The sequence below is a fragment of the Oncorhynchus nerka genome, linkage group LG11, assembly GCF_034236695.1.
Source record: "Oncorhynchus nerka isolate Pitt River linkage group LG11, Oner_Uvic_2.0, whole genome shotgun sequence".
In the NCBI taxonomy this organism is placed as follows: domain Eukaryota; kingdom Metazoa; phylum Chordata; class Actinopteri; order Salmoniformes; family Salmonidae; genus Oncorhynchus; species Oncorhynchus nerka.
The window spans coordinates 55,459,219-55,481,514 of record NC_088406.1 but is presented as its reverse complement, the minus strand read 5'-3'; the positions used below and the strand labels follow the sequence as shown (position 1 = coordinate 55,481,514).

General features: G+C 43.9%; 1 protein-coding gene across 3 annotated transcripts in view; it reads right to left on the bottom strand.

Annotated features, from left to right (window-relative positions):
* LOC115137173 (protein furry homolog) overlaps nt 1–22,296 on the bottom strand; it is a 205,759-nt gene that overhangs the window by 98,382 nt on the left and 85,081 nt on the right. For all 3 annotated transcript variants that reach the window (XM_029673300.2, XM_065024673.1, XM_065024674.1), the window contains exons 20-28: nt 21,623–21,796; nt 21,076–21,162; nt 18,135–18,394; nt 13,043–13,235; nt 10,585–10,709; nt 7,945–8,002; nt 7,279–7,370; nt 6,545–6,717; nt 5,139–5,299 (exon numbers count right to left, since the gene is read on the bottom strand). In XM_029673300.2, the coding sequence (XP_029529160.2) occupies nt 5,139–5,299; nt 6,545–6,717; nt 7,279–7,370; nt 7,945–8,002; nt 10,585–10,709; nt 13,043–13,235; nt 18,135–18,394; nt 21,076–21,162; nt 21,623–21,796 (1,323 nt within the window). The remainder of the gene's footprint in view (nt 1–5,138; nt 5,300–6,544; nt 6,718–7,278; nt 7,371–7,944; nt 8,003–10,584; nt 10,710–13,042; nt 13,236–18,134; nt 18,395–21,075; nt 21,163–21,622; nt 21,797–22,296) is intronic.

The window sequence follows — 22,296 nt, the reverse complement described above, 5'->3', positions numbered from 1 at the left end:
GCAAATATTGTACAACCCAGGTGGGCAAATCTCTTAGAGACTTATCCAGAGAGATTTTAAAATGTATTGACTCAGGGCTCTGAATACTTATGTAATTTAGATATTTCTGTATTTCATTTTCAATACATTTGCAAACATTTTGAAAAACATGTTTTCACATTGTCACAATGAGATATTGTGTGTAGATGGATTAAATATGTTTTTCTCACCCATTGCAAATTCAGGCTGTAACACAAGATTTGGAATAAGTCAAGGGATATGAATACTTTCTGAAGGCACTGTAGCTTTTGTACCATCACCCAGTGGTTCTAGCACTAACCATTAAGGTTGGGTGGTTCAATGTACAGCTCAGCTTTTGTACCATGGTACCTAACACTGACCATGAAGGTTGCTGTTCAGGACTGCTTTGTCCTTTCTGAAATAAGACACCCAAAGGGATGAATTGCAGTCATGTTATGAAGGAAATACATACATCTATGATGAGAATAATGAAAAATATCTCACTAGCTTATATTATGAGGATATTTGGTTCCAGGTAGCACCCTTTTGGGTACCATGTAGAACCCTCTGTTGAAAGGGTTCTAAATGTAAACCAAAACGTTTATACTTTGAACCAAAAGGATTCTACCTGGAACCAAAAAGGGTTATTTAAAGGATTTTCCTAAGGGGACAGCCAAAGATCCCTTTTAGCTAATTTTCCCCAAACATCGGACAGCCCCTAACTCCGGACACTCTAGCGGTTAAAGGATTAAATCACCTCAAGATCAACATTTAAATCGACTAGAACATAACGGTAAATTTTGTGACAAAAGACACCCTTCTAACTATCTGACCACCGATTTTCATTGTAAGTTAAGTAGGGTTTTGAGAGTTTTTGAAAAAGTTATGTAAATATACATACACATTTTGTGGGACATGCTGTATTTTGTCAGATTCAACTACGCGACAGACCACACATCATTTAATATCCAACTTTTTACCTCTGAAATATAGCTAACGGATTTCAGACGGGGAAAAAATTGCGGAAGGTTAGCCAACTGTTCAACTATACAGATATAGGAAACACTTCGGATACGAGGTTGGTGTCTTTTAAAAAAACAAAATTAAACAGATATCTTGTAGTTTAACAAAATAGTAAGGTGGTCAATAACTAATAATACGAGACTTTTTGCTAAGCCGCTTATCAAAAAGCTGATAGTAGTAGTATATCCACTGAAATGTCAAACATGCTAATTGCTAACCCGTTAGCTAACATTTTTACGACACCAACAATCACAAAACATTGATGGCTTGATCACACTGTTGAAGGCAAAATATTTTTTAAACGCGGTTGAATATAGTTCTAGATAGCACCTATTTTTCTAAGAGTGTACCTCTCAACAGCACAGTGATAGTTTTTCAAAGCCTGTTGGAACAATGGTGTGAACCACTGGTACAGAAGCTGATCGAAATGTCCAGCAGTTATCCATGCAAGGTAGATGGTCTCCCTGTCACAGGGAGTAGATCAGCCAACAACGCTGACATCATTTTAAATGGTGTAGCCTCTTTGCACCAAGATACACAGCAAACAGTCAGACAACTGGACTGGAATGTCCCCCAAACAGAGGCTTGGTCAGTATCACATTTATAACCTAACATTTCTTAGAAACGGTGGACATTCAATGTTGTGTTGACATGGTTTGGATTCCAGCTATAAATTGACCCTAGTCCATATGGTACAAAATCTACAGTATGTGTGGAGTTGAGAGATAAAGTTAGAAAATGGACTGGAGTCAAAAGAAGCAGCAGCAGGGAAAAGTTGAAATGTAGCACTGGCTAAGCTGCAAATGAACATTGCCGCATCATCGTACGGTAACTTAAACCCTATCCAGCGCGTCGCCTCCGGATCATTTCCCAAGTACATGTTTTATAAGTAGTGCTGCAGAACCAGGGAAATCTCCCATGAGGAACAACATGTACTTTAACCCTTAACACAGAGGGGAAGGTGTTAAAATGCGAATAAGAGGTTCTGGAGTTCAGAGGAAGTGGGCTGGAGAGTTTATGTACTACGGCATGGAAGTGGACATCTGCCTGGCCTAGATGGTCAACTCTGAAATAAAATGACTGGTTATTTACACGGGATAAGACACGGGAACAAGACAATAACAAATACACATGTCCTACTGCAACGCCATCTTGGATAGATAAGGGTATTGGGTATATACCCTTATCTATCCAAGATGGCGTTGCAGTAGGACATGTGTATTTGTTTTTGTCTTGTTCCCGTGTCTTATCCCGTGTAAATAACCAGTCATTTTCGTGTATAACTTAATCTCAGTTTCTATCTACGAACTAAATATACTTTCCTGCAACCCGTCTCACCCAATGTGGTACGGATCTGCTATTTTTATTCCTTATAACTGGAACTTCCATCAGGAGCTAGCCAGCTAACTAGCTACTAGTCTTTGTTAGCCACTGCTAGCGGTCTTCACCTTTTTCCTTGTCATCAGCCAGCCTTAGCTCGGACAACACCTCTCAGTCTGCACAGAGCAATATCAACCCAGAGCATATTGGACTGCTTCTCTCTACCATATCATCGGATTCCTGCCACTCTGGATCATTTACACCGGATCATCGCAGCTAGCTAGCTGCAAACAAGTGGCTACTGTTAGCTAACACCTCTGTCCTGAAGCAAGCACCAGCTAGCCTTGAGCTAGCCTCAAGCTAGGCCCATACACCAGCTAATTCTAGGGCTACAATACCTCCTTTGTCAATTGACCTGGACCCTTCATTGTCGACACCGAGCCCCACCGATCCATCAGGACTGGACTGCCGACGTGATCGCCCGATGTGGTCTCAAAAGGCTATTCTGTTACGATGTTGTCGAAGAACCATCTACTATCCCCGGCCCGCTAGCTTTTCTGAACACTGTGTCCCCTTCTCGCCTAGCGTAGTAGTGACTACCGAACAGAACCCTGACTCACCTATTGCTGCTCTTTTGACCCTATGATCACTCGGCTACACAGCTGATGCCCCACTGGACTGTTTCAATAACACGGTACCTCATTTTGTTTACCTATCAGCCCCAGCCATGAACTCAGGTCCTGTATGTACCTAACTGACCCGCTCTGCCCATTCATTGCCATTTACCCGTTCTTGTCTTAGCTCTCCTGATCAACACCTGTGATTGCATTATGCCTCTCTCTAATGTCAATATGCCTTGTCTACTGCTGTCTTGGCTAGTTCTTGTTTTATTTCACTGTAGAGCCCTCAGTCCCACTCAAAATGCCTTATATAGCTCTTTTGTCCCATCCCACATACATGCGGAGACCTCACCTGGCGCCTCCAGAGACGAAACCTCTCTCATCATCACTCAACGCCTAGGTTTACCTCCACTGTACTCACATCCTACCATACCCTTGTCTGTACATTATGCCTTGAATCTATTCTACCACGGCCAGAAATCTGCTCCTTTTATTCTCTGTCCCCAACGCACTAGACGCCCAGTTCTTATAGCCTGTAGCTGTACCCTTATCCTACTCCTCCTCTGTTCCTTTGGTGATGTCGAGGTTAATCCAGGCCCTGTAGTCTGAGTTCCATTCCTATTCCCCAGGCGCTATCATTTGTTGACTTCTGTAACCGTAAAAGCCTTGGGTTCAAGCATGTTAACATCAGAAGCCTCCTCCCTGGGTTTGTTTTATTCACTGCTAGAGCACACTCCGCCAACCCTGATGTCCTAGTCGTGTCTGAATCCTGGCTTAGGAAGGCCACCAAACAAAAATGATTTCATTTCCATCCCCAACAACAACATTTTCCGCCAAGGTAGAACTGCCAAAAGGGGTGGAGTTGCAATCTATTGCAGAGATAGTCTGCAGAGTTATGACATGCTATCCAGGTCTGTGCCCAAACAGTTTGAGCTTCTACTTTTAAAAGTCCACCTTTCCAGAAATAAGTCTCTCACCGTTGCGGCTTGTCAGAGACCCCCCTCAGCCCCCTGCTGTGCCCTGTACACCATATGTGAATTAATTGCCCCCCATTTATCTTCAGAGTTTGTACTGTTAGGTGACTTAAACTGGGATATGCTTAACACCCCGGCCGTCCTACAATCTAAAATAGATGCCCTCAATCTCACACAAATTATCATGGAACCTATCAGGTCCAACCCTAAATCCGTAAACATGGGCACCCTCATAGATATCATCCTGACCAACCTGCCTCAGATATCATCCTGACCAACGTCGTATTTTGATATCTGGTTGTAGTGGCGTCAGAGTACAACCGGGTGACTAAAAATACTTATGTCCTTTCTCAATAGAACGCAACCAAACCACAACATCACATACAACTGCCAGCCTGATGTCTTTACAACCAGTTTTTCCACTGGGTACAGCCAAAGGAGGATTTATTTTGCTGTCTATTGCTGTTGTGCTACTGCTTGGTCTTCCAGGAACTAGGCAGGGTTACGGTTTAGTCCAGTTTATTAGGATCCCCATTAGCTACCGCGCATGCAGCAGTTACTCTTCCTGGGGTCCACATGAAACATACAAATACATGACAAAGTACAGAACAGTAATAAACATGAACATAAGATATTACGTTCAATTCAAAATAAAATCAAATGCAATAAAAGTTAAATATAGGAAAGACACCAAGAGGCAACAAAAATACTATTTACGCACTATTCACACACTGGGTGTACAAAACATTAAGAACACCTTCCTACTGTATTATAGAGTTGGACTCTACAAGGTGTCAAAAGCATTCCACAGGGATGCTGGCCCATGTGTTTCCCACAGTTGTGTCAAGTTGGCTGGATGTCCTTTGGGTGGTGGACCATTCTTGATACACGTGGGAAACTGTTGAGCTTGAAAAACGCAGCAGAGTTGCAGTTCTTGACACAAAATGGTGCACCTGGCACCTACTGCCATACTCCTTTCAAAGGCACTTAAATATTTTGTCTTGCCTATTCAACCTCTGAAAGCCACTATGTCATGGAAAGAGGTGTTCATAATGTGTTGTACACTCAGTGTATATACATATTCATATTTTTATATACAGTACAGTTCAATTAAATACAAAACATAAAACTGTTCAACACTTTGTGACAAATGGTTTAGTAAAAGCGCTATACAAATAACAAATGTGATTGATTGATGTACCTTGAGGGCGCAGTACTGGTATCTGGTGATCTGGTGGTTCCTGTCACTGTAACGATCGAGAGGCGTGAACATGACGCTGAAGGGACCAGCCCATTGGCTGAACAGGATGAAGAGGTGGTGCCTTAGGCTCTGCTGCGGGAAGAGGAAGCGTCGGTGGTGGACTGGAGGAGAAGAGGGGGAGAGGAGGGCAAAGGGGAGAGGGGGACACAGGGGAGCAGAAAGGGTGGGAGAAACAGAGAGGAGAGTGCAGAAGGAGAGAAAGAAAAGAAGGACAGTAAAATTGATCTGTTCGTCCCCTTCTCAGAACAGTATATGGGCATCAAAAATCATTAGGGCATTACAAACTGCTACTGTATGGGACTGAGTGACTAAGAGCTGAATCCCAAACTAGTCCCTTTCCCATGGCCCTCGGCCCTCCATTTGTGCATTCACGTGCGCCAGCGCCATATGTACAAGTGTCCCTAAGCTAAGGTAGTGAAAATGATCAAGGGCATAGGGGCTAATTAGACCCTCAGATAGTCACTTTGACCAAACCAGCAAGGCTGCAGGCTCCAGAGCGAAGTGCCATCTCATCACGCACTACGATACGTCTGGAGTTTGCACCATTTCATACAAAATAATTGAGAGGTGTGCCTTTTTTTATGAGATGTGCTTTTGTGTCTGATTGAGATGTTTTACACACAAAATAAATGAAATACCCCCAAATGAAATGTTTAACTGTTAAGGAGGTTTATATCTTCTAAAACGCAACAGGTCATTTGTTCATTTGAATTTCATGCTTGTTTTATTATTTAAAACAAAAAGTGGAACATGAATTGCATCATCCAAGTCACAAGTGTGTCCCGAGGTTGATGGGCTCATTGATCTCCTCTCCACTCTATGGAAGTCACCCTCAGAGTTTCATCAGTAACACGTGACAATGGAGGGTCCTCCGAACGAGTTGGTAGAGGAGAGGTTGCTAATTTGGGATTCCCCGATGGATTACAGTCGTGTTCCGTCAGTCATCTCTCATTCATCAGGCAGTCAGGAAGTCTGAAGTCTGGCTGCCAATGAGTCATCATCTGCCCTTCCCCATTTAAGCTACACTATTTTAGGACTGGCGTCCCTTGGGATATGGCCTAATCAAGATCAATGTCACGTGTCCTGAGTCCCTGCTTTCCAAGGGCCTGCACCAACCCTTGACACACGGAGGCCTGTTTTCATCATTCATAAGCTACCAAAAAGTACGACTCAGTAAGATATTTTCGGTGACAGTGCGCATCTAAGGGGACGACAAAACATCAAAATTATTTTTAAACAAAGTATTTTGGATCCATAGGGCTCTGTTCAAAAGTAGTGCACTATATAGGGAATAGGGTGCCGTTTGGGACATACTTTTTGGCCTTTAGGGTCATTTGGTTATTTACCGGGAACACACTGGATGAGGTTGGCCACCATGGCACTGAAGTGAGCTCGGATGTCCTTGAGGATCTCTAGCTCTTTGTCATTCTCCGCCTCCAGAAGCATCCGCGTCAGGTCCACGTACTCTAGGAACAGAGCTCCCAGGGCCAACGTATCCCGCTCCAGAGCCCCGTTGGTGCTGTGGACACCAGACAGACACACAAACAGATGGACAGACGGACATACAGAAGTAGAAAAGAACATCAGTCAAGACAACAGTTCGTTTAGTTTATTTACATATTCGAAACCATACTGTTGCTTTCACACCCAAGGGAGGACAGAGGTATTCTGTGAGTCTTCTGTGCTTCCCAGTGTTGGGCAGTGTCTCCAGCATGACCATGAGTGTGCCAGTGAGCATGTCAATGAGTGTGGATTGTGTGTCAGTAGGTGTGTCAGTAAGTGTCACTGAGTGTGTCAGAGAGTGTCAGTGAATGTGGGTTGTGTCAGAAAGCTTGTCAGTGAGCATGTCAGTGATTCACACAAGGTTGGTGGCACCTTAATTGAGAGGACGGGCTTATGGTAATGGCTGGAGCAGAAAAAGTTCAGTATATTGAGCCTAGCAGTGCTTTGCACTGATTCAATTGATTTGGTTTCCATGTGTTTGATGCCATTCCATTAGCTCCGTTCCGGACATTATTATGAGCCGTCCTCCCCTCAGCAGCTTCCTGTGCAGTGACTGGTCAATGAATGTGACTCTAACCTATCACTGATGACACCAGAGTCAGCCAGTAGCTCAAATATCCTCAGAAGCTGCAGCCTCAGGAGGTCTCTCCGCTCACGGCGCTTCTTGTTCTGAGACAGAAAGAGAGAGAGGGGTGAGTGAGTGAGTGAGTGAGAGAGAGAAAGGGAGGAAAAGAGAGAGATCCATCAGCAAGGCACTTCTTCTAATAACTGTTCCATCTACAATGTGTGATCTCCCTTGCCTGGCTACCCATCCACATCGCTTCGGCCAAAGTTTTCTCCACAATGAATCTGGATTTGCCTTCCTCCCCTACGATTTAAGCTTGCGAACACATTCTGACCTTTCTGATTGGTCCCAGAAACGGCTGGATTGGGCCAGAGCCAGCCTACATGATGACTTTATCAACTGAAATACTCTGATTGGTTCGATTTTTATTTAGAGACGATCCAATCACGGATGAATTTGTTTTGTACAACGCCCCTCATTTTGAAGTCACACAAACAACTTCTAGGATGGCAAAATGTACAGTATGTAGAGATCAATAGAGCAGCGGAATTAAGTTCAGGGTGAGTTGTCAGGCAATGATCTCCCCTCTCTATTCAATGACTTACAATATGTTGTGAAGTAGTAATTGTGTATATAAGAACAAACTGAAGCGTAATGATGATTATGCCCACAGCTCACCTCTGGTCTTCTCTCCAAAGCTTCCTTCATTAAAGGATGCAGCTCCTCTACCAGCTCCCTGGACACACACAGAATTACAAATACAACTCTAGAACGGACATTTGGATCCTAGCCACGTGCCTAAAAAACATCCATCTTGCTCAGGAAACCTTCCAATCTAGAAAAGGATCACGTGGTATAATATCATATGTGTGGTATAATAACATATGTTTGTTAGCTAGTTAGTAATTGATCACAAAAATGAGTTACTTTAACAAAGAGGACATATGTTCTGAAACGTGACGAAAACCCCGAACATACAATTTTATACATACAATTTTATAAACATTCACAAAAAATGTACCATAGATAGTGCTTTGCACTGATTAAATTGATTTTCAAGAAAAGGGTATTTCAGATCAAATGTGAAGTCTACACGGAACAAAGAGAAGGGGATATGTCCAAACTGAAAAAGACCAGAATATTCCACTGTGTAATCCCTCGCTCAGCTCTCTTTAAAACCCTCACAAAGGTTTTAAAACCTTACACAGCTGACTGTAGTCATGTTCCCTGTTACGAATGCAGGGACTGACAGTTAGTACATGAGGAATCAATGGGTTTATATCACAAATGGCGCCTTTTAGCAATTAATAGCTTGAGTATCTGTTGACTTCGAGTAAAAAGGTGTAGGGTGAAGTTTCCCCTAGCAGCTTATTTAGGTTAGTTGGGGGAGGGGAAGCTGATCCTTGATCTGTGCTGGCTGGGGAAATGTCTCCCTGGAGCAGAGGTAAGACACTGTGATAAATCACCCAGCTGCTACATGTAAAATATATGGAACGCGTTTGGGTCTTTGTACGTCAAAAAATATATTTGACACGTTAAAAAAGCTTTTAATTTGACATGTCAAATAACAGTTGTATTATAGAATGTCGTGTGTGATGAATTTGCTCGTGTAAGCCAAGTGCCACCACTACTATCAGTAACACTGTCAAAGCTGTACAACAAAAGTCTTGCAAACAAGCACACACCGGCCACGAACGATGTGTTTACAATACCGCGTCGATAATAAGGAATTATTTGTTTGACTGCAACTTCTGGGGCACCAATACATCCAGCCTGTAAACAATGACCAGTAGAAACTGCAGTCATTTTCATTATTCTTAGCAATGATTTAGGAATCCTTGTGAGTAAGTATTAGCTAGGTAGGTACTTGTTCACCTATTGAAATTGAACTTGCTAGCCAGTTACTTAACCTTGTTGCCCAAAGCTGACGTTCTAAATTTGCGTCATGTGTTGTGAAGCTAGCCACAATAAGGATTAGGCACAATTGTGGAATTTACAGGTTGCCTTCAGTCCCTATTTGAAAGCGAATCAGAAGGTTACAATTGGTGGAATTATGGCATATTTAGACTATATATTGTTAAATGAGGTTGGAATATGAAGCAATGAAATGTAAATATTAGCGTTGCAGCTCTTATCGCAGGACTGTGACATCACCTCCCCAGTCAGCCTATTGCGTGTACTGACATTCATATTGCACTGTACAGCTTTACCTATGGATTGGGGATCAATGAAATGGGGTATCAGTCTACTCAATATCCAATATATTTTCTCCCAACATCCTCCTCAGAGTTATCAGACTCCAAAACATCCACGCAGTATTGTTTTTCCTCAGGAATAGTGTTCAATACACATAGATTGACAATAAATGTGGCTCAATTCACAGTTGTTTCAGAGTCCCGCAATAAGAGCTATAACGCTAATGTTCTCTGGGTGTCACTGAGTAGACTGATACCCCATGTCATTGATCCACAATCCATAGGTAAGGCTGTACAGTGAAATATGTATGCCCCCAATGCAATTCTAAAGTCTAATACATCCAATGTGATTTCAAAAGATTTGTCAAATTAACAAATTATTGTATTTTGTTGATTTTATATAACAATATTCTAACCTCGTTTTAGCATGATCTGTTCAATTATGGCATAATTCCACTATTTGTATTCATTTGCGTCTGTCAATGACATTCTTTTATTTTGAAGGCTAACCGCAAATTCCACTATTGCGACTAATCCTTATTGTGGCTAGCTTCACATAGATGGGTCCGCCCACCGTTAATCAAATAAGAACTGTTTTGTAAATTAAGGGTATTTTAGATGATGACACCTAGCTACTGAAACAATGTCGTGTTGCTGTTTCTGTTTCTGGGGAGCTAGCTAGCTAGCTTTTTTTATGACCAGTACTGTAGGTGCGTGAGAACATTACCAGCATCATAGCATACGTATCGATGAATCTTTGTGACACATGAAATACGAGTGATGGTGTAATCAATGTGGAATAACTACGTAAAACAATAATGAACGTGTTCAATTATTATGTGACGTGCAGTCATATTCAGGTCCTGATTGGTCAACAATCTTATTTGACACGTCAAATAGTGTTATTTGACATGTATCTGTTTTTGACACAAAGACCCAAACGGCGTTTCATAATATAACTGGAATGTCTGAAACGCATTCTCTGTATTTTTCTAATCTTATCGCCCTAATCACGTACTGAGGAAACTCTCAAAACAAATAGCCTTCGCTTAGCTAAATCCCACACTAATCAGGGACAACTCTAGTGTGTGTGTGTGTGTGTGTGTGTGTGTGTGTGTTGTACCTGAAGACCAGGGAGTTGGTGCGTCCAAAGCCTAGCACCAAGGACTCTGTCAGCTCGATGCTCTCTGTTCTCATTAGAGGGACCAGCTGCTTCAGGAGCCATGCTACTGAGGGGGTCCAAATCACCTGGTACACACACACAAAACATTGTACAAAACAGTGTCAATCACCTGAGGAGCGTTCAACACGGCTTCCATTTACGGCAGAAGATAATTTGCTATTCCTACTACATTACATATACATGTAAGCCTACAAGTTCACATTATTATTTATAGAGGCAGTTTAGACGCGAACCAGACACTTTACAGTGCCTTCGGAAAGTATTCAGACCCCTTGAATCTTTCCTCATTTTGTTAGGTTACAGTCTTATTCTAAAATTGATTTTTTTCCCCACCTCACACAATACCCAATAATGACAATGCAAAAACAGGTTTTTAGAAATGTTTGCTAATGTATTTCAAATATATATATATAACTTTTACATAAGTATTCAGACCCTTTACAAAGTACTTTGTCGAAGCAACTTTGGCAGAAATTACAGGCAAGATTCTTCTTGGGTATGATGCTTCAAGCTTGGCACACCTATATTTGGGGAGTTTTCCCATTCTTCTCTGCAAATCCTCTCAAGAACTGTCAGGTTGGATGGGGAGCATTGCTGCACAGCTATTTTCAGGTCTCTCCAGAGATGTTTGATCGGCATTAAGTCCAGGCTCTGGCTTGGCCACTCAAGGAAATTCAGAGACTTGTCCCAAAGCCACTCCTGCTTCGTGTTGGTTGTGTGCTTAGGGTCGTTGTCCTGTTGGAAGGTGAACATTCGCCCCAGTCTGAGGTCCTGAGTGTTCTGGAGCAGGTTTTCATCAAGAATCTCTCTGTACTTTGCTCCTTTCATCTTTCCCTCGATCTTGACTAGTCTCCCAGTACCTGCAGCTGAAAACCATCCCCACAGCATGATTCTGCCACCACCATGCTTCAACATGGGGATACCAGGTTTCCTCCAGACGTGACGCTTGGCATTCAGGCCAAAGAGAGAGTCATGTGCCTTTTACTGAGGAGTGGCTTCCGTCTGGCCACTCTACCATAAAGGCCTGATTGGTGGAGTGCTGCAGAGATGGTTGTCCTTCTGGAAGGTTCTCCAATCTCCAGAGTTCCTCTGTCAGAGAGAACATTGGGTTCTTGGTCACCTCCCTGACCAAGGTCCTCCTCCCCTGATTGCTCAGTTTGGCCGGACGACCAGCTCGAGGAAGAGTCTCGGTGTTTCCAAACTTCTTCCATGTAAGAATGATAGAGGCCACTTTGTTCTTGGCGACCTTCAATGCTGCAGAAATGTTTTGGTACCCTTCCTCAGATCTGTGCCTCAACACAAGTCTCAGAGCTCTATGGACAATTCCTTCAACCTTTTCGCTTGGTTTTTGCTCTGACATGCACTGTCAACTGTGGGATCTTATATAGACAGGTGTGTGACTTTCCAAATCATGTCCAATCAATTGAATTTACCACAGGTGGACTTCAAATCAAGTTGTAGAAACACCTCAAGCATGATCAATGGAAACAGGATGCACCTGAGCTCAATTTCAAGTCTCATAGCAAAGGGTCTGAATACTTGTAAAAAGGTATTTCTGTTTTAAAATGTTTATAAATTGCAAACATTTCTAACAATCTGCTTTTGCTTTGTCATTATGGGGTATTCATTTTAGAAAAAGGCTGTAACATAACAAAATATGGAAAAAGTCAAGGGGTCTGAATACTTTCCGAAGGCACTGTACGGATCTCCAAAAACATCTGTTCTTGGGTGCAACACTCACTACCGAGTTCCAAACTGCCTCTGAAAGCAACGTTAGCACAAGATCTGTTCGTCAGGAGCTTCATGAAATGGGTTTCCATGGCTGAGTAGCTGCACACAACACTAAGATCACCATGCGCAATGCCAAGCGTCTATGCCATTGGACTCTGGACCAGTGGAAACGAGTGCTGTGGAGTGATACATCATGCTTCACAATCTGGCAGTCTGACGGACAAATCAGCCCTTGGCGGATTCCAGGAGAACGCTACATGCCTCAATGCATAGTGGCAACTGTAAAGTTTGGTGGAGGAGGAATGATAGTCTGGGGCTGTTTTTCATGGTTCGGGCTAGATCCCTTAGTTCCAGTGAAGGGAACTCTTAATGCTACAGCATAAAATGACATTCTAGACAAACCTCTGCTTCCAACTTTGTGGCAAACGTTTGGGGAAGGCCCTTTCCTGTTTCAGCATGCCAATGCCCCCGTGCACAAAGCGAGGTCCATACAGAAATGGTTTGTCTAGTTCTGTGGAAGAACTTGACTGGCCTGCACAGAGCCCTAACCTTAGGAGGCTGTTATAGCAGCCAGGGGGGAACCAACTCCACATTAATGCTCATGATTTTGGAATGAGATGTAAGATGAGCAGGTGTCCACATACTTTTGGTGATGTAGTGTATCTACCTTGTTGTCGTAGTTGATGCTGCCATCAGGTGTAGTGGCTGTGATCTCAGGGGTGTAGGCTCTCAGTTGGCCAGGGCTCATGATGCTAGGCTTGGCCACTCCAAAACACAGGATCAGGTAGTTCCTCCACAGGGTCACGTAGCTGTCTCCACCACCCGACGTGCTGCTGGTCTTCTTAGTGTATACTGGGTTACTGGAGAGACCACGGGTAAACACACACACAGTGCATTGAGAGTGCATGGTAAATCAAACTGAACCTTTAGGGGTGGTTTTTCTGACACAGATTAAGTCTAGTCCTGGGCCCGTATCCACAACGCATATCAGAGTAGAACATTTGTGCTGAGAATAGAGACTATTTACTCCTACTCTTAAAAGCTATGCATGAAACCTCTTCATTCATAAGAGTCCCACCTAGTCGACAGATATTTAGGAGACCTCATGACCTGTCCTAAACAATTTTAAGAGATACTTGCAGGTGTTTTGATAATAGAAAAATGCAGCGAGTCAGTGGTTCCTGTGACACATGCAATTGCTTTGGAGTTGTTAAAATAACGTTTTGACATTCCTATATGACCGATCCATAAATAATCTAGATAATCTACACGCAACAGTATCTCTTGCCTAAAGACGGCGCCGACAGCCATGGCAGCTCCGCATTTTTTTTTTTTGTGTAATTTCTTACACTATTAAACCATAACGTTTTTATTACATACAGCCGGAAATAACTTTTGGATATCAGAGCGGCGTACCTCAACAACATTACGACCAGGAATACGACTTTCCCGAATTGGATCCTTTTTCCTCACCCCCCCAGGGCAATTTAACTTATCACAGAGGCTGCTCCAAAATGCTGCTGGCGTAGAAGAGGTATTCGGGGTGGACTTCTAGTTTGACTCAGGAGGCGGGCACACCATCCACCGCTTCCGAGTACATTACTCGTTAATGTTCAGTCTCTGGACAATAAAGTAGGCGTGCTCAGGGAGAGGATCTCCTTCCAGAGAGACATCAGGAACTGTAACATACACTGTTTCACAGAATCATGGCTCTCTGGATATAATGTCCCCGTCCATTCAACCAGCTGAGTTCTCAGTACATTGCGCAGACAAGAATAAAAAACTGAAGAAGGGCAGTGGTGTATGTTTCTAGATTAACCCTTTGAAACGTACCATCACACGGGTGTGATCGTTCTACAGTGCTCCCTGAACCATACGATCATAACCGTGTGATTAGAACGCTCATTTATAATGCTTATTTAGAACGGCCAGATTCGAATGATGCAACAATCAGCATTTGAGCCAGCCACACTTTTTTTCAGAAACTATTTACACAAACACAGTCCTTACAAAGTTATGTCCATAATGTGAGCAGTATTTTGGATGCAATGTTCAGATATTCACCAAAATATCTATAGCATAACACCATCATCATCCTAACCGGAAAAATGTAGGCTACATTTGTCCTAGCGCTAACTGAGGAAAGATTGACGCAACATAATCGGTCATATTTTCTAACTCTCGGCTTGTTACGTCCGTTGTTGGAATGAGACCAAGGTGCAGCGTGGTAAGCATACATCTTTCTTTTGATGAACACCAAAAAAAAACAAGCAAAGATAAACGGACGTAAAGTTCTGCAGGCTACACAGCAACTAACAAAATCAAGATCCCACAACTGAAGGTGAGAAAAAGGGCTGCCTAAGTATGATCCCCAATCAGAGGCAACGATAAACAGCTGCCTCTGATTGGGAACCATACTAGGCCAACAAAGAAATAGAAACAGATTTGCCCACCCAAGTCACACCCTGACCTAACCAAATAGAGAATAAAAGGCTCTCAAATCAAATCAAATCAAATTTTATTTGTCACATACACATGGTTAGCAGATGTTAATGCGAGTGTAGCGAAATGCTTGTGCTTCTAGTTCCGACAATGCAGTGATAACCAACAAGTAATCTAACTAACAATTCTAAAACTACTGTCTTATACACAGTGTAAGGGGATAAAGAATATGTACATAAGGATATATGAGTGAGTGATGGTACAGAGCAGCATACAGTAGATGGTATCGAGTACAGTATATACATATGAGATGAGTATGTAGACAAAGTAAACAAAGTGGCATAGTTAAAGTGGCTAGTGATACATGTATTACATAAGGATGCAGTCGATGATGTAGAGTGCAGTATATACGTATGCATATGAGATGAATAATGTAGGGTAAGTAACATTATATAAGGTAGCATTGTTTAAAGTGGCTAGTGATATATTTACATCATTTCCATCAATTCCCATTATTAAAGTGGCTGGAGTTGGGTCAGTGTCAATGACAGTGTGTTGCAGCAGCCACTCAATGGTGGCTGTTTAACAGTCTGATAGCCTTGAGATAGAAGCTGTTTTTCAGTCTCTCAGTCCCAGCTTTGATGCACCTGTACTGACCTCGCCTTCTGGATGATAGCGGGGTGAACAGGCAGTGGTTCGGGTGGTTGATGTCCTTGATGATCTTTATGGCCTTCCTGTAACATCGGGTGGTGTAGGTGTCCTGGAGGGCAGGTAGTTTGCCCCCGGTGATGCTTTGTGCAGACCTCACTACCCTCTGGAGAGCCTTACGGTTGAGGGCGGAGCAGTTGCCGTACCAGGCGGTGATACAGCCCGCCAGGATGCTCCTCGATTGTGCATCTGTAGAAGTTTGTGAGTGCTTTTGGTGACAAGCCGAATTTCTTCAGCCTCCTGAGGTTGAAGAGGCGCTGCTGCGCCTTCTTCACGACGCTGTCAGTGTGAGTGGACCAATTCAGTTTGTCTGTGATGTATGCCGAGGAACTTAAAACTTGCTACCCTCTCCACTACTGTTCCATCGATGTGGATAGGGGTGTTCCCTCTGCTGTTTCCTGAAGTCCACAATCATCTCCTTAGTTTTGTTGACGTTGAGTTATTTTCCTGACACCACACTCCGAGGGCCCTCACCTCCTCCCTGTAGGCCGTCTCTCGTCGTTGTTGGTAATCAAGCCTACCACTGTTGTGTCGTCCGCAAACTTGATGATTGAGTTGAGGCGTGCGTGGCCACGCAGTCGTGGGTGAACAGGGAGTACAGGAGAGGGCTCAGAACGCACCCTTGTGGGGCCCCGTGTTGAGGATCAGCGGGGAGGAGATGTTGTTGCCTACCCTCACCACCTGGGGCGGCCCGTCAGGAAGTCCAGTACCCAGTTGCACAGGCGGGGTCGAGACCCAGGGTCTCGAGCTTGATGACGAGCTTGGAGGGTACTATGGTGTTGAATGCCGAGCTGTAGTTGATGAACAGCATTCTCCATAGGTATTCCTCTTGTCCAGGTGGGTTAGGGCAGTGTGCAGTGTGGTTGAGATTGCATCGTCTGTGGACCTATTTTGGGTCTAGGGTGTCAGGTAGGGTGGAGGTGATATGGTCCTTGACTAGTCTCTCAAAGCACTTCATGATGACGGAAGTGAGTGCTACGGGCGGTAGTCGTTTAGCTCAGTTACCTTAGCTTTCTTGGGAACAGGAACAATGGCCTCTTGAAGCATGTGGGAACAGCAGACTGGTATAGGGATTGATTGAATATAAACACACCGGCCAGCTGGTCTGCGCATGCTCTGAGGGCGCGGCTGGGGATGCCGTCTGGGCCTGCAGCCTTGCAGGGTTAACACGTTTAAATGTCTTACTCACCTCGGCTGCAGTGAAGGAGAGACCGCATGTTTTCGTTGCAGGCCGTGTCAGTGGCACTGTATTGTCCTCAAAGCGGGCAAAAAAGTTATTTAGCCTGCCTGGGAGCAAGACATCCTGGTCCGTGACTGGGCTGGGTTTCTTCTTGTTTCTCTCTAAGGTCAGGGCGTGACACGGCTTACATAAACTACAATATGAATTAGCTAATAGCAATTACTATGTGCAGTGGGGCAGAAAGTATTTAGTCAGCCACCAGTTGTGCAAGCTCTCCCACTGAAAAAGATGAGAGGCCTGTAATTTTCATCATAGGTACACTTCAACTATGACAGACAAAATGAGGGGAAAAAATCCAGAAAATCACATTGTAGGATTTTTAATTTATTTATTTGCAAAAAATACTCTACAAATATGTAAGCGGATGCATGCGCATCAGGTGCGTGTCTTGTATGTATCTCACCCCAGATATCTCCCTGGACTCATACGGTATAAGGGATATTTCTGAGGTCCAGATTGGATGCATGTAGAAACTGTCCCATTACGGAGAATATCCTAGCTCCGTATATGAAATGAATGACATGCGTATCTGGAGCAGGTCTACTCCTTATATCTAATAACATGTCAGATATCCAGAAATATATATCCAGCGCAAATGTGTTGACATAACGGTAATATTATAAAAAAGTATGTGTTTAACAACAGTCATACTATATGAGTGCAATATGCCAATAACATTATTCAAAATATCTGAATTTGTAACAAAAAAAAGGGTTATGCATTCCAACATATTGGGCAAGAATTAAGAGTGGGCAAAGTTCAATCAAAAGTTTTACCATTGCAAGATTTGATGTACAGTCACATTCACTGTGGTTGTCTGAGGCGTGCTAGAGTTCACAGCTGCCGATTCCTCATCACGATTGGTTATTTCCCATCATTTGCAACAATGTCAATCAGAGTCATCACTATATTTTCTTTGCAGTACCTTAATCTGTTGTGATTACCACCTGAGGAGCTTCTATCAGTTTATTTTACTCCTGGCTCAGAGTTTGTCTGGGCAGTGTCTTCACACCCTACTGTGAGCTGAGATTTCTTTTGTGTCTAAAAGCAAGTTTTAACAGGACTCCTAGGACCTTTTTCGGAGATGCTTTGTGGATAAGGGCACAGGACTAGGCCTACTCTGTATCCGGGAAACCGCCCCTTAGAGTGCTATCAATTTCATTTTTATGGATTATCTATCCATCTATTTTCTTACATCAAGATCCGCATTGTAAAATAAAATGTTGTTCAATACTCTGATGTGTTATCCTCTGGGGCTGTGCTGTACTCAATCTGTACAATAAATCAAATCCAACATGGGGTTGTGTCGGGTTTGGCGACAGTAAAGATCTATTCTATTCAATCAGGAACAGAACTTAGAAGTACTCACGTGGTGTCCACCAGGGGCATGAGCAGCTGCATGCGTGTGAAGACGTAGGACCAGGTGTAGCTAAGGGCAGTGGGGCAGTGTTTGGGCAGGTGGTCCTGGCGCAGCAGGCTGTAGAGACAGAGCACCCAGGGGTCCTTGACCGACTGGGCAAAGATCCACACGTGGGACGGGCTCCGGATGTCATAGTGGCTGTTGACCAGCATGGAGTTCCACTCAAGCAGCCATTGCAGGTCCACTTGGTGGCCCAACGGAAGAGTGGCCTAAAAAGGGGGTTGGGATTGGGAGACAGGAGGGTCATGGGTTAGAAGTCGAGGGTTAGAGGTTTCAGTCAATTATCTTCAAATACAATTAAAGGCGGTTTATTTTAGAAATGCATTTTTTTTTTTAGGTTCAATTGGAATTTCAATTGCAGTTCTAGAACCAGGCTAAAACTGCCATCCACAATTCTATGATCAGTGAGGCAGATTGTGCATACAAATCACTAACGTGATTAATGGAAGCTAACCAGATCACTTGATGGTAAAGTGCATTCGGAAAGTATTCAGACCCCTTGACTTTTTCCACATTCTGTGACGTTACAGACCTATTCTAAAATGAATTAAATCATTTTTCCCCCTTATCAATCGACACACAATACTCCATAATCAAAATGCAAAAACATGTTTTCAGAAATTTGTACAAATGTATACAAAATTAAAAAACAGAAACGGAAACCTACATAACCATTCAGAATCTTTGCTATGAGACTCAAAATTGCGCTTAGGTGCATCCTGTTTCCATTGATCATCCTTGAGATGTTTCTACAGCTTGATTTGAAGTCCACCTTTGGGAAATTCAATTGATTGGACATGAGTTGGAAAGGCACACACCTGTCTATATAAGGTCCCACAGTTGACAGTGCATGTCAGAGCAAAAACCAAGCCATGAGGTCGAAGGAATTGTCAGTTGAGCTCCGAGACAGGATTGTGTCGAGGCACAGATCTGGGGAAGGGTACCAAACAATGTCTTCAGCATTGAAGGTCCCCAAGATCACAGTGGCCTCCATCATTCTTAAATGGATGAAGTTTAGAACCACCAAGACTCTTCCTAGAGCTGGCCAAACTGAGCAATTGGTGGAGAAGGGCTTTGGTCTGGGGGGTAACTAAGTACCTGATGGTCACTCTGACAGAGCTTCAGAGTTCATCTGTGGAGATGGGAGAACCTTCCAAAAGGACAATCATCTCTGCAGAACTCCACCAATCAGGCTTTTATGGTAGAGTGGCCAGACGGGAACCACTCCTCAGTAAAAGGAACATGACAGCCCGCTTGGAGTTTGCGAAAAAGCACCTAAAGGACTCTCAGAGCATGAGAATCAAGGTTATATTGTCTGATGAAACCAAGATTGAACTATTTTGCCTGAATGCCAAGTGTCACGTCTGGAGGAAACCTGGCACCATCCCTACGGTGAAGCATTGTGGTGACAGAATCATGCTGTGGGGATGTTTTTCATCAGGGACTGGGAGACTTGTCAGTATTGAGGGAAAGATGAAAGTACAGAGAGATCCTTGATGAAAACCTGCTCCAGAGCGCTCAGAACCTTAGACTGGGGTGAAGGTCACACAGGAAGCAGCGCAGGTCCTAATCCAGGCACTTGTCATCTCCCGTCTGGATTACTGCAACTCGCTGTTGGCTGGGCTCCCTGCCTGTGCCATTAAACCCCTACAACTCATCCAGAACGCCGCAGCCCGTCTGGTGTTCAACCTTCCCAAGTTCTCTCACGTCACCCCGCTCCTCCGCTCTCTCCACTGGCTTCCAGTTGAAGCTCGCATCCGCTACAAGACCATGGTGCTTGCCTACGGAGCTGTGAGGGGAACGGCACCTCAGTACCTCCAGGCTCTGATCAGGCCCTACACCCAAACAAGGGCATTGCGTTCATCCACCTCTGGCCTGCTCGCCTCCCTACCACTGAGGAAGTACAGTTCCCGCGCAGCCCAGTCAAAACTGTTCGCTGCTCTGGCCCCCCAATGGTGGAACAAACTCCCTCACGACGCCAGGACAGCGGAGTCAATCACCACCTTCCGGAGACACCTGAAACCCCACCTCTTTCAGGAATACCTAGGATAGGATAAAGTAATCCTTCTCACCCCCCTTAAAAGATTTAGATGCACTATTGTAAAGTGGCTGTTCCACTGGATGTCTTAAGGTGAACGCACCAATTTGTAAGTCGCTCTGGATAAGAGCGTCTGCTAAATGACTTAAATGTAAATGTAAGGTTCACCTTCCAACAGGACAACAACCCTAAGCACACAACCAAGACAAAGCAGGAGTTCTCTGAATGTCCTTGAGTGGCCCAGCCAGAGCCCGAACTTGAATCTGATCGAACATCTCTGGTGAGACCTGAATATAGCTGTGCAGCGATGCTCCCCATCCAACCTTGACAGAGCTTGAGAGGAGCTACAGAGAAGAATGGGAGGGACTCCCCAAATACAGGTGTGCCAAGCTTGTAGAGTCATACCCAAGAGGACTCGAGGCTGTATGCGCTGCCAAAGGTGCTTCAACAAAGTACTGAGTAAAGTGTCGGAATACTTATGTAAATGTGATTTTTTTTCTTTCTAAAAAACTGTTTTTGCTTTGTATTGTATGTAGATTGATGAGGAAAAGAAACAATTTAATCCAATTTCGAATAAGGCTGTAACGTAACAAAATGTTGAAAAAGTCAAGGGGTCTGAATACTTTCCGAATGAACTGTATGTTAAGCGGACTGGGCTGTAATACCCATCCTGAATCACTGTCTGGAGTAATAGCAAAGGTAGGAAATGTGAGAAATTGTACGTAAAATAAGTGGATTACTTAGAGGAGCAAATTGCTCTCCTCTCCACCACCATCCTCTGTCTCCTGTTCTCACACACACACACACACACACACGCACACGCACACGCACACAACAGAGAGAAACGCTCACCGTATCTGACGCTGCCACATGAACAAAGCTTTCCAGAACCGCCAGGCTCAGTTGGTCCATGACCTCTATCATGGGTTTGTCATCATCCTGTAAGGTATCACAGAACCCATCATGTTCAACCAACTCTAGTCCAATACTCTGTAACCAGCCCACGATTTACTGGTTAACTTTCCAGTTAATCGGCCTTACTATGGAGCGACACTGGGGCTCCGAGAAAAACATAGGTTTTTAGGTGTTACATTAGACCTGTAACCTGTTGGCAGCGTGAGAAGAGCGCAGGCCACTTTATCAAGCGCTCTTGGAGCGTGAGCCATGCATTGAATTCTTGAAGAAGAAAAAGAGATGGACATTTTACGCTGAGCAATGCATACCTCTCATGAAATGAATGGGAGTGTCTCACGCTCTGCACAAGTTACATGTCCAGAAAATAGCCTTTTGGAAGTGATGTGGCGGTTCCTATGGTTACGCAGCCACGTTTGAACAATGCATTTTACAATAACAGCCCGGCGATTTTAACCCAAGTTCTGACAATCCCCCTTACCCTTACCTCAGTCTGTCCAATGGCAAGGAACAGGCAGCGTATCTCCCGGAGGATTGACATGGCCAGTTTGCGCGTTGTGAGCTGACAGGAGCAGAGCAGGAGCAAGGCCAGGCCCTCCATGGCGTGCAGCACTGTGGAGTGGGGTCCGTGTTCCACCAACACGCGTTGGCTGGAGCCCAACTGCAACAACACACAGCGGACACAGGTTCAAACAACAACAACTCAATAGAAGAGCATGGCGCACTCACAACAGCGCCAGACCTAGAACGGCCATTGACACATATTTGTATTCCTTTCTGAAGAAACAGAAACTATGCCCTTACTTTAACTTCTTCGAGATAGGGGGCGCTCTTTTAATTTTTGGATAAAAAAAACGTTCCCGTTTTAAACAATATATTTTGTCACGAAAAGATGCTCGACTATGCATGTAATTGACAGCTTTGGAAAGAAAAAACTCTGACGTTTCCAAAACTGCAAAGATATTATCTGTGAGTGCCCCAGAACTAATGCTACAGGCAAAACCAAGATGAAATTTCATACAGGAAATGGTCCAGATTTTGAATGCGCTGTGTTCCAATGTCTCCTTATATGGCTGTGAATGAGCCTGCACTTTCTGTCGTTTCCCCAAGGTGTCTGCAGCATTGTGACATATTTGTAGGCATATCATTGGAAGATTGACC